Source organism: Pogoniulus pusillus, chromosome 23 (genome assembly GCF_015220805.1).
Source record: "Pogoniulus pusillus isolate bPogPus1 chromosome 23, bPogPus1.pri, whole genome shotgun sequence".
Lineage (NCBI taxonomy): Eukaryota > Metazoa > Chordata > Aves > Piciformes > Lybiidae > Pogoniulus > Pogoniulus pusillus.
In genome coordinates, this window is record NC_087286.1 from 22,653,576 (window position 1) to 22,667,143 (window position 13,568).

The 13,568-nt window shown below is 44.1% G+C and overlaps 1 protein-coding gene across 8 annotated transcripts in view; it reads left to right on the top strand.

Annotated features, from left to right (window-relative positions):
- The window catches only part of LOC135185774 (mitogen-activated protein kinase kinase kinase 3-like), a 77,538-nt gene that overhangs the window by 25,744 nt on the left and 38,226 nt on the right, over positions 1-13,568 (top strand). For 6 of the 8 annotated variants that reach the window (XM_064162899.1, XM_064162896.1, XM_064162903.1 and 3 more), the window contains one exon: positions 10,504-10,613. In XM_064162899.1, the coding sequence (XP_064018969.1) occupies positions 10,530-10,613 (84 nt within the window). In that variant the 5' untranslated portion in view covers positions 10,504-10,529. Of the gene's footprint in view, positions 1-6,583; positions 6,635-7,606; positions 7,690-10,503; positions 10,614-13,568 lie in introns of those variants that run through there. The other 2 variants (XM_064162902.1, XM_064162901.1) reach the window with 2 other exon arrangements.

The window sequence follows — 13,568 nt, forward strand, 5'->3', positions numbered from 1 at the left end:
GCCTTTCTTCAGAAACAGCAAATTTTAAGCTTAGCAGGAAAACAGGATGGAAAAATTGCCCCAGGTTTAATTTAATTCTGTTAATCCATTAAAGGAAAAGTCTGGAGTAAAGGGCAGGGTTAGCAAAAAAGCTATGAAAGTTTGTTGTGGGATGAGAGAGAGAAGCCAGTACCTGGTACCTTTGAAGTGGTAAGGAGGTGCTGGGAGGGGAAAAAGCATCCTGCCATAACACCAAGCAGCCCATCTTTTTTGGATGTTCTCTGGAGCCACAGGCATACAACATTCTCTTAACTGTGGTTAATTTTGGGTTTTGAGGGGATAGTCTCTGCTTGCAGTTCTCCTATACTCTTGAATGTACAAAAGCGAAAAGAGCAGTGTTAGGTTTACACTTGAACTTGATGATCTTAAGAGAGGGTTTTTTCCCAACCTAAATGACTGACGCAGATTTAGCATGGCTCATCTTGCAGCACTCTGTGTGTTTATAGGAAAACCCTGACTCTGGTTGCTGTATTCCTGTCTCTGCTTACTGTCTTCTGTAGGGCCGCAACTAGGAGCCACCCAATGCACAAGCCAGTTCAGGGCTAAGAAGCCCTTGGCAGCTGGAACAGTCAAGGCTGGGTTAAGTTTCTCTTTGGTGCTCCATTGGGTAAATGCTTGCTCTTTGGCTAATAGAAATATGCTTGTTTAATCTTTGCCCTGCTTTAGGTCTCTTCATGAGCATCGGTAGCAGGGGACCAATGTGTGTTGCACACCTCAAATGGATTTGCCTACTTCACGGTCAAGCTTAGATGCACTTGGAGGTGAAGTGGCTTGCCCAGTTATACCTTCATTAGCCAAGGAAACGTGTTGTAGCCTGTACTTCAGCACTGCTTCTGCAGGTATAACCAAATTTCTCCCCTGGGATGCATGCCTCGTCGGGAGCAGCCTGGGGGTAGGGAAGCAGCTTGGTGCCCATCAGGTGGCAAGAACAAAGCAGGCTGCAAGCTGGCAATTAGCTATGAGAGATCACAGGCAGGATTTGAGTGCTGATCTTGCTTAGTTGACTAAATATAGAAGTAGTCTAAGGAATGTACAGTTCTTTAGATGAGTCCCTGACCTGTGTTGTGAGCTCCATGCTGGAGACCCAATGTGCGCAGGTATGTGTGGGGAACATGTGGTGATGAGCATGCACAGGGATGAGGCTATGAAGGAGGGCAGCATGTTGGAAAGCATGGGAGAGCTCTGCCAACATCTCTGATCCTGTGGAGTTTTACTCTGTGCGATGCTGTAGGGATGGCTATTTTGGGAGTGGAGAGTTGTAGTGAGCCACAAAGTTAATCCTACTTTCCCTCCATGCTAAGCTGAGTCAAACACCTTTTGTATCCCGAGTCCTTTTCCATTGCAAAATTCCCTAGTAAATCTCTAGGGTGAGGGTATGTCGGTCTCAAGCTGCATCTTTATGTTCATTAAGAGAAACTTTGTGTATGATTTGTGGCTTAGCTACTCGAAGTCTTACCTAAGTGATAAAACTTGCCTTGCAGTGCTCTTGAAAAGTTCTTTGGCTTGGTGATTGTGAAATACTGATCAGCTGATGTTTTAGGGATGTTGTTCTTGCCGTACTAAACGGGGATGCAGTCTCAGTAGTGTTATCTTGCCTTTGGGTTTTCCGTGGGGAAATTGAGAGCAGTTCAAGTTCTCACACCCCGGATGTCAAATACATATTTGCTACCAGTTTATTCGCTCCTGTTTTTTCAATGCTCTTAAAGACGTTCTAAGAGCTTGATCATTTAATATTACATTGGAGGTAATTTATTGGTGTACATGAGCATTTTGGGGACTGATTTGGTCTTGTGGTGATCAGAATTAGTTGTATCTGTGATATAAAGCTTTATTAATAATAATTTTCTAAATAACTGGTTTAGCTGTTTAAAAACTGATTCTTCACTTTCCCTTAAGTCCTAAGCACCAATTTCTGTCCCACTTGGCAAGGGGATGTAAAGGGAAGGGTTGGTTTTGGTCTAAACAAATTCTCTGATCTGTTGACTATGCAGTTTTACCAGTCACCTGAGAGTATAGCATAGGGTAGAAGGGAAATAGAAGGCAAGAACTCTAAAAATGAGCTTTACCCCTGAGAAAACAAAAACCTCTGATGTTTGGGTTTGATTCTTTGCACAAAGCAGTAACTGCGCCCCAAGCTGAAGACATCAGCAAGCAAACTCCTGCCAAGAAATGCTGCATATCAGAAGGGTCTTTCCTCACTTCCTCATGTATAATTGCTCTGTTTGACCTGCTGAGCTGTGCTTTGCCCTTGAGTCCTGCACAGGGGTGACCTTGCCATCTCTTGGGTGGGGTTGGAGCAGGGTGAGCAACAGCAGGATCCAGCTGCTGGTGAGCCTTTGCTGACTTGCAAAGGAAACATGCTCTGCTGGTGTCTGCTGCAGTGCACAGTAATCTGGACTGGGGGAGAGTAATTGGATAATTTTTCTCTTTATCAGATACTGGACAGTCCTCCAGACAGTGGCAAAATTATTTGTTGATGTTTATTTGCATCTCTCACTAGATGGGTGCAAGCAGCAGTCTGTTTTGCCATGGGTCATTCACAGGCAGTGGGATGAGCTGCCGAACTATTTGTACCTGCCTGTGAGAGTGACTGGGTCCCTTCTTTACTTATTTAGGGATTTTTGTTAGGGTCCAAGTTAAGTTCTTGATCTTCTAGCTCACTGGTCTCTTTCCTAGTATTGACTGGGGAAGTCACTATGAGGATATTTAATTACTAACTGATCCCTTTTGCTGTTTAGAATCACAGAATCATTTAGGTTGGAAGAGACTCTTAAGATCATTGAGACATTTTGTGTATGTCCTGAATCCTGGTGGCAGTCCAGGTCTGTTGATAGTGTTTGCAGGCACTGAAGAAACACAAAAATCTTGTGTTCAGAATTCTCAGTCTCCAAACTTTCCCCCCTCTGGCTTTTGGAGAAGAGGCAGCATTTGTCTTCATAAGCAAGTTCTTTGACACCTTCTTGCACATAGATAAGTGTTGTCTGGTTCCCTGGACCAGGAAGGGAAACCCAGCACTGACACTGGCATTCTGATGAAGACAGTGGGCAGTCGAGGTTGCTGTGGGTCCAGCCAATGTGAACTTTCACTGTAACATGGGCCAGATTTGCTGTTACACCACACTACACTGCAAATAGAAATGGAAAAGTGGTGTGGCCATTGAACATGGTATGCTATTGAGATGTTTGCTCTGCTCTTCATAAAGGACAAAAGACAACGGCTAGCAAGAGCTGTAGAAGTGAGTCAAGGATCAGTGTAAGAAGCCATGTTTGCATTTAGTTAAAACAGAGGCTAGAGCCAGGTGTGAATACCTGCGGGACATAAGCGGTATTTCTGTTCCTGGTGGGGTTTCTGAAGTAAAATGCGTCGTGATCTAATGACTAGAATAAGAAGAGAGCCATACTCAAACTGGACTTGAGAGTTACTAAAAGGCCGTTGGGATAACTGTGTGAGCTCTTCAGACTGAGACTTTTGGACAGCTTTCTGAAACAGTTGCCCTGCGTGATTCTAGAGCAGGACTATGAAGCACAGGCTGCTAAATGACTTTGAGTGGCTTTTGCATACAGCCAGGGGGGCTAGACAAGTTAAGTCCTTTCTGTAAGCTCTGTAAATGTTTTTAGCTCTGGCTCCAGGGTTGTGTAGTCTTGACCAAGACTTTTGTCTGTCTCAGATTCCTGGCTATGAAATGAGGTGTAAAACCCAGCTTGTCTCTCTTTCCATGTGCCAGTTTAGCTGACAAGCCATCAGGACAGGTTTAAATTGCCAGTGTCACAGTCACATGGGTCCATATTTCTTTTCCCTATGTTTTATTACATGTCCATATTTTTTGTCTCTGCATGCTCAAAGCGTTGCCTTTTGAAAGGGCTTTTACTGAAGGTGACAATGTCTCTGTGAGGCTTCCCACCCTCTCTTAGCCTTCACGGAACTCTTACCTCTGCCTGGGGATATACCCAGTGATTGCATCACCTTCCAGAGAGGTGGGATGCTAACGATGGGAGGTGGATGCCTTTGGAATTTACACAGGCACAAGCACTGAAATGGGCTATCAGTATCACAGCTGTGAAAAGCACAGTGGGATCTTCAGTGACCAGAAGTGGTCACGTCTGTGGTTTTACTTTGGATCCAAGTGGAAGTGTAAGAGACAGCCTGTGGTCCTTTAGCTACAGGCTCCATCCTTGCTCTGCAATGACTCAAAGCACAGTATTCTACCCTTCTACAGCGTCCAGGACTTTTTCCTAGCCCCAGCTCTTCTGCCTGATGTGTGTGAGAGGCTGAAATCAGATCCTGCCATGTTTTACAGGACTCGATTACTTCTGCAGACTTTTCTGTGTAGTTCATCCAGATAGTGCCTCTTTTTTTTTTCAGTGTTGGTAGAAGCAGCATCATGGAACTACCATAAGCTGCCTCTTAGCAATGACCTATTAGTGAAGCCAACAATAACAGCCCTGTCTAGACCATCTGAACACAGCTAAATTCTTTCTTTGTTCCTTCATTTGCTTTCTCTCCTGCCTGTTGACTTGGTTTGGATGGTCCATTTTGACCTTCAGGCTCAATATGTCTCCCTTGCTTTTTTTTTTCTTCAAGTTCAGCTTGCTGTACTGAGACTGAAACTCCAGGTTCCTCTCTCCTGCAGGCATGCTGGACACAAGCCATGCAGCAGTGCTGGAAACTTATACGTGAAGGGCAGAGAGATGTGTCATCTTGTGGCTTTTTGATTTCATTTCCTAACTGACTTCGCTGAATGCCTAGAACACCTGGGACCTGTGAGTCCTATTTCACAGAACCTCAGCCTTGGTGAAAGAGGTATTTTAGTTTGAGTGTAAAATCCTGCCAAAATGTATCAGTGTATTTCAGTAAAAATAGAAAATCAGCCTTCCTATGTCCACTGTAGCTCCACTGATCATTGTTTCCTGGGACTGCTCTTGGCTTACTTCTGTGTGTTCTTATTCTCTGACTGTGAATGTTTTCCCCCACCCAAAAACCTTTGGGAAATTCTTTGAGACCTTTATTATATTCAATTTGAAGTGGTTCTTGGTTGGACTAGCAATGTGATCCAGTGAGACTTGTCACAAGAAGCTCATTTTAAAAGCACAAAATTGGAGTGATGGTGGGAAGTAGGGGGCAAAGAAATTAGTTTCCTTCTGAGGAAAATAGCTGAAAAATAAAGAGCTGAGAATGAAGGAAGAGACACTGGAGACAAAAGAACAGTGCTAAACACAATTGATTTTTAAATTTGTGTTTACTGTCTGTGTAGCCAGCTTTTCTTTGACCCAGTCTTCCATTGCAGAAATATTCCTCTTGCACAGGGAAGACAGCAGGCTTCACTGAGCATTTAATCCTGTCAACCTAATACCTTAAGTGAATTTGTACAGGACGGGGTAAGGGTGAAGCTGGGCCAGAAGGTTGTTCAGGAGCAAGAACCTGCACATGATGCATGAAGTTAGTGGTTTCCATGAGTCTTTGAGGCCATCTGAGCTCTGTGGATATTCCATTGCTATTGTGCAACTTGCAGCTGTTATGTTCTGGGGCTGTGGCAAAGCCTTGGAAGATGTTTGCTGTGTAGTCTCACTGCTGCCTTCTTGCAAGGTTCTTGCAAGGTTTAAGTATATTTGGGTCCTGACAGTGCTAGATCAGGAGAACCCAATCTTGCATGTCTGTTTGGTGTGGGGTTCCTATTGATTGCCTGGTGTTTTCTCCAGGAGAAAGCCACACATCCTGCTCTCTCGGTTTGCTCAAACCAAGCCAAGCAGAGAGTGAGCAGCCTCTGACACCCCTTTTGCCAGAGAGGCTTGTGAGTGGCATTTGGATTTAATTATCCAGTAAGCTTCAGTGCTTGTTCGAATTTTGGCTGAGCTGACCAAACAACTTTCTTGTTTCCATGGAAGAAAGTTCTCCACCCTTCTTGGGAGTCAGCTTGGAGACCCCAAGAGCAGTAATTAGGATGGGCAAGAGGCTTAGTCTGGAAAGCATCAGTCCCTGTGCAAAACTGTCATGGAGAGGACTGGAAAGTGTCAGTTTTGAAACCGATGATGCAAATTGTGCTCCTGCTTCAGAGTGTGGTGTGTGGGGTGTTTTTTTCTTTATTTTGTGGGGTGTTATTTTCTTTATTTTGAACAGTTGAGGCTTTGCTCATAGTCCCTCTGAAACCACAGCTCTCTTGGACTAAAAGTACACTTGAAAAGTAGTTTAAAAGCTACTTAAGTAAATAAAAGTTCATTATTTTGTGGAAATAACATAGGTTGCTTGTGCTTAAGTAATGTTCTTTCACAGTCCAGCAGCAGAAAACAACCTTTTCTTCTTGTACAGGGAGAAGTTTCCTTAACTTCCTTTTGTAGCAGTGATGGCATGGATTTGTATTTTGGCTTTTTTTGATAAGTAACAACAAATTTGTTGCTATTTTATAACAACAAATTCTCAGATGCTCTTCAAAATGCTCTTTGGCTTTTTAGTGAATGGAGGAACAAAAAAGCTTGAGTTGACAGCCTAAACACAAAAAAAAACCTCTTTTAATTTTTTCCCCTCCTTTTTTCTTTCCTTCTAGCCCCTGATTCAGGACAGCTAGAGCCCAGTTTTGTACCACTGATCCTAGGCTGATGAGGTTAGTGGTTGAGTATTTCTGAAAATGGGCTAAATTTGAAGCAGTTACTGAAGATGAGTGGATGCTTCTTGCTTTGCTATGTTGTGGGACATGCAAAAGGATGCTTCTGGCAGAGACATAGAATCATAGAATCAGTCAGAGTTGGAAGGGACCACAAGGATCATCTAGTTCTGCCCCTGCCATGGGCAGGGACACATCACACTAAATCAGGCTGTCCAGAGCCTCATCCAGCCTGGCCTTAAACACTTCCAGGGATGGGGCTTCCACCACCTCCCTGGGCAACCTGTTCTAAGGTCTCACCACTCTCACGCTGAACAACTTCTTCCTCGCATCCAGTCTGAATCTATCCATTTCCAGCTTTGTTCCATTGCCCCCAGTCCTATCACTACTTGACATCCTAAAAAGTCCTTCCCCAGCTCTTTTGTAGGCCCCCGTAAGATACTGAAAGGTCACAATAGGGTCAGCTTGGAGCCTCCACCTCTCCAGACTGAACAGCCCCAACTGCCCCGGTCTCTTCTCACAGCAGAGCAGCTCCAGCCCTCTGCTTATCCTCTTGGCCCTTCTCGGGACACCTTCCATGTGGCCCAGTTTTCCATAGCCGTGCAGATGAAGTTGCAGCACCAGTAATTTTTAAAGGTGTATTTGATGGAGACACAGAAGACTGTTGCAAAAAGGTTTTTGATAAATCTGATGGGTGTGTAGAGGAGGAAGACTCTGCTATTGCTTGGAGGGCAATGTAATACAGATCCAACCTTTTCCTGAACATTGGAAACTCCTTGGAGTTTAAGAAGACAGAAGTTTGAATACCCTGACTTGGTGGGCCAGCTTAAGCCCGTGTGTGGTAGGATGGACAGCCAAAGACATTCTCCAGGCCTTCTGTAGACCCTATGAGATGATTTCCAGTCACAGTCTCTGTGTTTTGCAGGGTTGTTAATTTCCTGGTTTCTTTTAGTAAATTACCGTGCAATCTCTTGTGACTACTATCTGTGAGTGACAAAGGAACTTACCCATAGGAGTAATACTGCAGTGGTGACCCTGAACACTCATCTCTAGTGGTAAGATCAACTTGAGGGCAGAGATTTCTCTTTTTTGATGTCTTCAGTGATGCTATATGCTTGTCAGATCCCTAGCAAAGGTGTGATTCATGCTCTGAGCTGCATGGTTCATGCTTGTGAGTGCCCATAATAGGATGTGGTGGGAGCTATCTGGGATGTTGTCTATGGTGCTTGGATGATTAAAGGAGTGGAACATCTTCCACTGTGAAAGCTGGGTCTCTTTAGCTTGGAGAAGAGAAGACTAAAGGGTACCTCATGAATGATTATAAATATGTAAAAGGGCTGGTGCCATGAGGAGGGAGCCAGGCTCTGCTCAGTGATGGCCAGAAACAGGATAAGGGGCAGTGGGTGGAAGGCATAGGAAGTTCCATGGAAATGTGAGAGAGTTTTCCAACGCGAGGGTGATGGAACACTGGAACAGGCTGCCCAGGGGCGTTGTGGAGTCTCCCCTCTCTGGAGAGATTCAAGACCTGCCTGGACACATTCCTGTGTGATCTGCTCTGGGTGATCCTGCTCTGGCAGGGGGGTTGGACTGGATGAGCTTTCAAGATCCCTTCCAGCTCCTAACTTTCTGTGATCAGTTCTTGGGGAATGCCAGGTCTTTTGCTTGGGAAGAATAGAGGGAGAAGCTTAAAGTCACTCTAAAAAACTTTGAAGTTACTCTGGCCCACTTTGTTTATCATTGTTTTTCATGATTGCTGCTGAGCCCAGCAAGCTCTGCTGTCCCTTCTCGGGTGCTGAGGCATCGGAGGTCTGCAGTATCCTTGCAGGGCACTGCTGGGTTCACCAGAGATGCAGCCCGCTGAAAATGGGCTCAGGCTTGTCTGGGAAGCTTTGGAGGTGGGAGAGCAGTGGAAAACCAGATAATTTTTGCCAGTGAAAGCCCAGCTCTGCTGTTGCCTGTTGTAGCCATGCTTGCTTGTGACATTAGGGACTGCACCTTGTGTCAGTGAGTTCAGGGAACTTTTGCTACTCAGGTTGGGAAAAAAAAGGGGGGAGTGAAAGGCGTTGTAGAGATTATAGCTTTGGTGGAAAATTCCTGGAGGGCGATGGGGAGGGGTTGGCTTTGTGGGGTTTTTTTTAAACTTCTCCCTCCCCACCTATATTTAAACAAACAGCAAAACAAGGCTTTTTTTTTTCTTCCCTTTTTCTTTTCCCCTACTACAACAGTCTGCCTGGAAAACTATGCTTGTCTCCAGAGGTTCCTTTTAACAACAACCAAAAAACCCTTCCAGACCCAAAAACCTCAAAACCCAGACTATGCAAACATTCTTGTTGTGGGATTTTGGCTTTTTGAGGCTTTTAGTGGCCTTTTTTTTCTTGAACTAGAATTTAAATTTAACATTTTCTTCTGTTTTCTTGTAGTGTTTTGGGTTATGCTCCCTGCTATGCATCTGGAAACAAATCGGTGTCTTTTGTGGGTAGGGAAATGTGAAAGGGAAGAGAAATTGCACTTTTTCATGTTGCTTAATAAGAATGTTCTTATTTTATTAATTATATATATTTGATATATTTAAATATGCACACACATTGCCTACAGGAAAATGTAAGTATTTTCCTAATTCCTGATGTAGGTATTAGAGCTCATTTCTGAGCTCTAAAATAAATGAGACACTGGATTTTAAACATTTTCCCCACTGTTTCTTCAGTGAGATGGCTCTGGGTGCACAGCACATGAGAAGTCTTTTCCTCACATCTTTGTTTTTTCATGGCTTCAGTCCTGATACAACACAGCAGCAGGAGAAGAAAAATAAGAGTTAGTGTGTTTCATCATGAGGATCTAGGACATGTACCTTCCTGAGGCAAGAACCTCAGTGTTTGGGTCCGGTCCTGCATGATTGCCTGTAGTTCTGTCATCTTTCACATCTTTGTGGACTTTGAGTTAAATCTGCAGGCTGGCTTGGCATAGGGGTGGCTCTGTCCCTGCAGACACTCAATGGCACACAAAATGTTGTAGCTGTATTTGTGTCATTAGAGCAGTAGCTGCATATGCCTAATACCTGCTTGTCTTGACTGTATCGTGAACATGGAACGTGCAGCAGGGCCTCACACCCTCCTAATGAGTATGCTGTGCTCCAGATCCTGATAGGTTTCATTTAGAGTTGATTTAAGAGACCACAACTATAGATTTAACAGTGGTGAAAAGAAGGAGATTGGTTTCAGATCAATGGCTGATTCAAAGTTCTCTAGTTACTGCGTAAATCAGAACTACCACATGGGTTCTCACTGATGTCTCTCTTCTATCCAGCGTAGTTCAGTTTGTTACTTCAAAGAATTTCTTGCCCTCTCCCATGATTTCTCACTAGCTTTGGTTTTGAAAATAAGTTGTGGCTCTCACACATCTTCAGAGAGGAGGGAGGGAAGAGATGAAAAACTGTGGGGTACATCATCTGCTATGTGAGCTTTCTGTGTCCTGAAATGCATCTGTAAGGTGCCACTTGTAAAGCACCATTCTGTACCTCACAAACTGGATCCATCCCCCCAGACAATGCATCTGGCCTATGGGTCTCCCTCCAAAGGGTCTCATGGGCAGCCAGCAGGAGCTCTGAGCTGGACAAGCAGTGGTCACTCGTACTTGGCCTCTGGCTTTTCTGAGTATCTCTCTCACCTGTGATGAAGAAACCTGTATTTCCAAGATGTGATGGGCTGGAAGGGACTGTGGTGTAATTGCTGAATGCCCCTCTCACTGGGAAGGACAGGCAGTGTGTCTTTTGACCCACGTGGGTTCAAAAATGTATTTGCAGTGCTGCATTTTCACTCTGCACCTCCAGGAGGCTGCCTTCCTTACTTCAGTTGTCACTCATTCTTTTTCAGATGAAGAAGAAGCTCTGAACTCTATTATGAAGGATTTGGCAGCGTTGGGCAAGTGTGGGGGGCTGCTGGACAACAACAGGAATAAGAACAGTGTCCACTCTGGCAAGCAGGTAAGGCATTGCTTGAGTCCACCCCAAACTCCAGTAGACCAAAGAGATGGGAGAACAGATTTTAAATGTTAGCCCTGAAGTGAAGAAGCACTGCAGGAGCTCAGCATGTTAGAAATGACATCATTTTATCAAGGCATAAACTTTAAGGCCTTTTTGGAAAGCTGAAAAGGAGCTATAGACATCTCTGTATCGCAGAGGACCAATGGAGGAGTGGTAGCCCAAACCATTCACAGACATGGCAGCAGAGCCTGAAGCTAGCCTTAAGTCCCAAATCCCATCCTCAGGCACTTTCTTTCTCTTGCTTAGCACTTAACTGTATCCTAGCTGACACAAGGACACATTGAAAGCAATACAACTTGTTTCAAGCTGTGCAGCTTTAAGATTTGGCTTAGTGGAATGTTTTCTATGGACAGCAGTGATGAAATATAAAATCTGTTGTGTGCGTGTTTCACTTCAGACATTTGAAAGACAGACTGCCAATTTTGAGCTGGAGACACCCAGGGTCTTTTGGGAGAAATAATGTCATTCTCATATAAAAGTATTTAAATATTAATTACTGGTGTTTATACTTCTAAACCCAAACATTTTGGCCCTGTTGCACAGAGTTGATTAGTGAGCAAAGACATTGTCCTTTGAGCAATGTCAGAAATTACTTGCTGACATTGACAGAATAGTTAAAACAGATTAAACAGCCTGTTTGTGTATGGACCAAATATTATATGGACACAAAGACACGAAGAGAGAATTCAGTTATCAGAAAAACAATTCAGAGGACGGGGAGGTTGCTGGAGAGGCATGCAAACATATCTACTTGGAATTCTGCTTCTAGTAGCACCAGCCTTGCAATTGCAGAATGTCTAGCAGAGAGGAAAACAAATTGTCATTTACTGTCGTCATGCATACATAGTGGCACTTGTGCTACCGAGAAAGAACTCTGGATGCAGAGGGGGAAAAAAATCCTTCCCCAAATCCCTCTGGACTTCCCAGACACATGCAGACGCAAACACGTGCACACGTACCATGTCTGTACTAAAGTGTATCCTGGTGGTAGCAGCTGTCCAAGCTGAATCACTGGATTTGTGTTCAGCTCATGCTGAAATAAGTCCAAGATGCTTACAAAACTGACCAGAGAAATTCAGAGCTGCCTCTCTGCAGCTGCAGGCAAAGCAGACAATCCAGCACAGCCTTGGATGGCTCCAGGGCTAGCATTTTCTGCAAGTCGCTGGGTGGGGACCATACCAAGGCATCTTGGGTTGCTTTCAGGGTAGCCCTGATTTTTAAACTTCTCTTAAAAAACATGCCTGTTTTCTCAGAATGAGAGATGATCTCGGCTGTCACTTTAGAGGTCTGTTGCTGTAAATGCTGCAAATACAGAACGTTTGTTGAAAATCAGTCTTCATAGGTTGAGTAGTTATCTGAAAAAGTTTTATAGAGTTGACCTGTTGCAGTGAAATTCATATCCACAGCCAAATTCCTGTGCGCACTGTACCTTCATTTGTAAGTCACCACTAGAGTTATATTGTGTTCTGGTTCCAGTTTTAGAATTGTTGGCTGCCACTTGCCTTTTATTATCTTAGAAATGAAAGTTCCCTTCCCGTACAACATTGATGCTTGGAAAAACCTTACCTCCTGCATGATTTATTAAAAGAAATATCCATAAACTGTGTGCTCATTGCTACTCAGCTCTCTGATGGAGGAGATGCACATAGTCAGCATCCCACTCCCCTCATGCACTGTAGGTTGAGGATTCAGACAAACATCCCCCCAGCAGATGAAGGGTGTTTGAGTGTGTTGGATTGTTGCTTGACTAATTGGACTAGCTGAAATGAGTCTGACTTGTGGAATTACTGGAGTCTAGTCTGTGCGGTGGGGAGTGGCTAAAGTAGTTGGAATGAATGGGTACTTGGTTCATGTTTGTAGTTCAGAAACTTTTAGTCAACTTGTTTGCTCACTTATGGGTTTTTTGCCTTGATTTTTAGCACATAAGTTGATGGACAGGAGAGAAGATTGCTTTGGAAGTGCTGTTGTCATGCCTGTTATTTGTTGGTCCTTTGGTACTTGGTGTTCCCTCTGTCTGTCTTTCTTCTTTTTAATTCACTTTTGTGATCAGTTTGGCTAGTTGGGCTGAAGGATGTCCTGCACAGTCTCCCTTCTTGTAGGGAGAGAGAGAGGGAGGAATGGGGCATTTAGATGCTAAATCTTCCCCTGGGTAGGAACATTTCTTCCTATTGTAGGTGTCTTATGAGGCCCTGCAGCAAGATGCTCACATTAGAATACTTGGATCTGAAAGTTCAATTGTTTAAAGAAAAAGACCCTCATTTTCTGTGGAAAAAAATGCTTTCTTGAGGCATGAGAATCCTTTAGTCAGTGTTCCAAGTTTCCACCCCAAAAAAACCCCAAATCATTTTAAACAAGAATGTGTTGACTAACTAGCCTGTCCCTTTATGGCTTGTAGCAGTTTTTTGCTCCACAGAGAAACATAACCAAAGTGCTCTCTCATCTCTGTCTCCTGGAGGGGTTCCTTAGTGCTCTCTTGACAGAAGTTGAAATTTGGAGCCTGCCAGAGAGTATTCCTGGTAGGCCTGGGCCACACAAGAAAGCAGTCTGTGCTGGTATGTGCTGCACAATATTTCTTCCCCAAAATATCAATAGTTGTGCTTCAGATCATCTTATGAATTGAACATCCTTTGGCAAATTTTAGAAAAAGCTTGCTTTTTTTAGTTTGCTTTCCTTACAAACGAGTTTAGGACTAAGGATGCCTCATGGTGGAGCAAGCTGAACATGAAAACAGCAGTGCTAGATGCTTCTTCCCTTAGGTTGCCCAGGCAGCAGCTGTGATGGCTGAGCTTGGATCTTCTGAGTCCTGGTCAGGTGTGTCAGCCACTACATGATGCTGTCTTTCTGCCTGGTGAGAAAACATGGCAGAAGGATAGATATGGACACCCTTTCCTCACA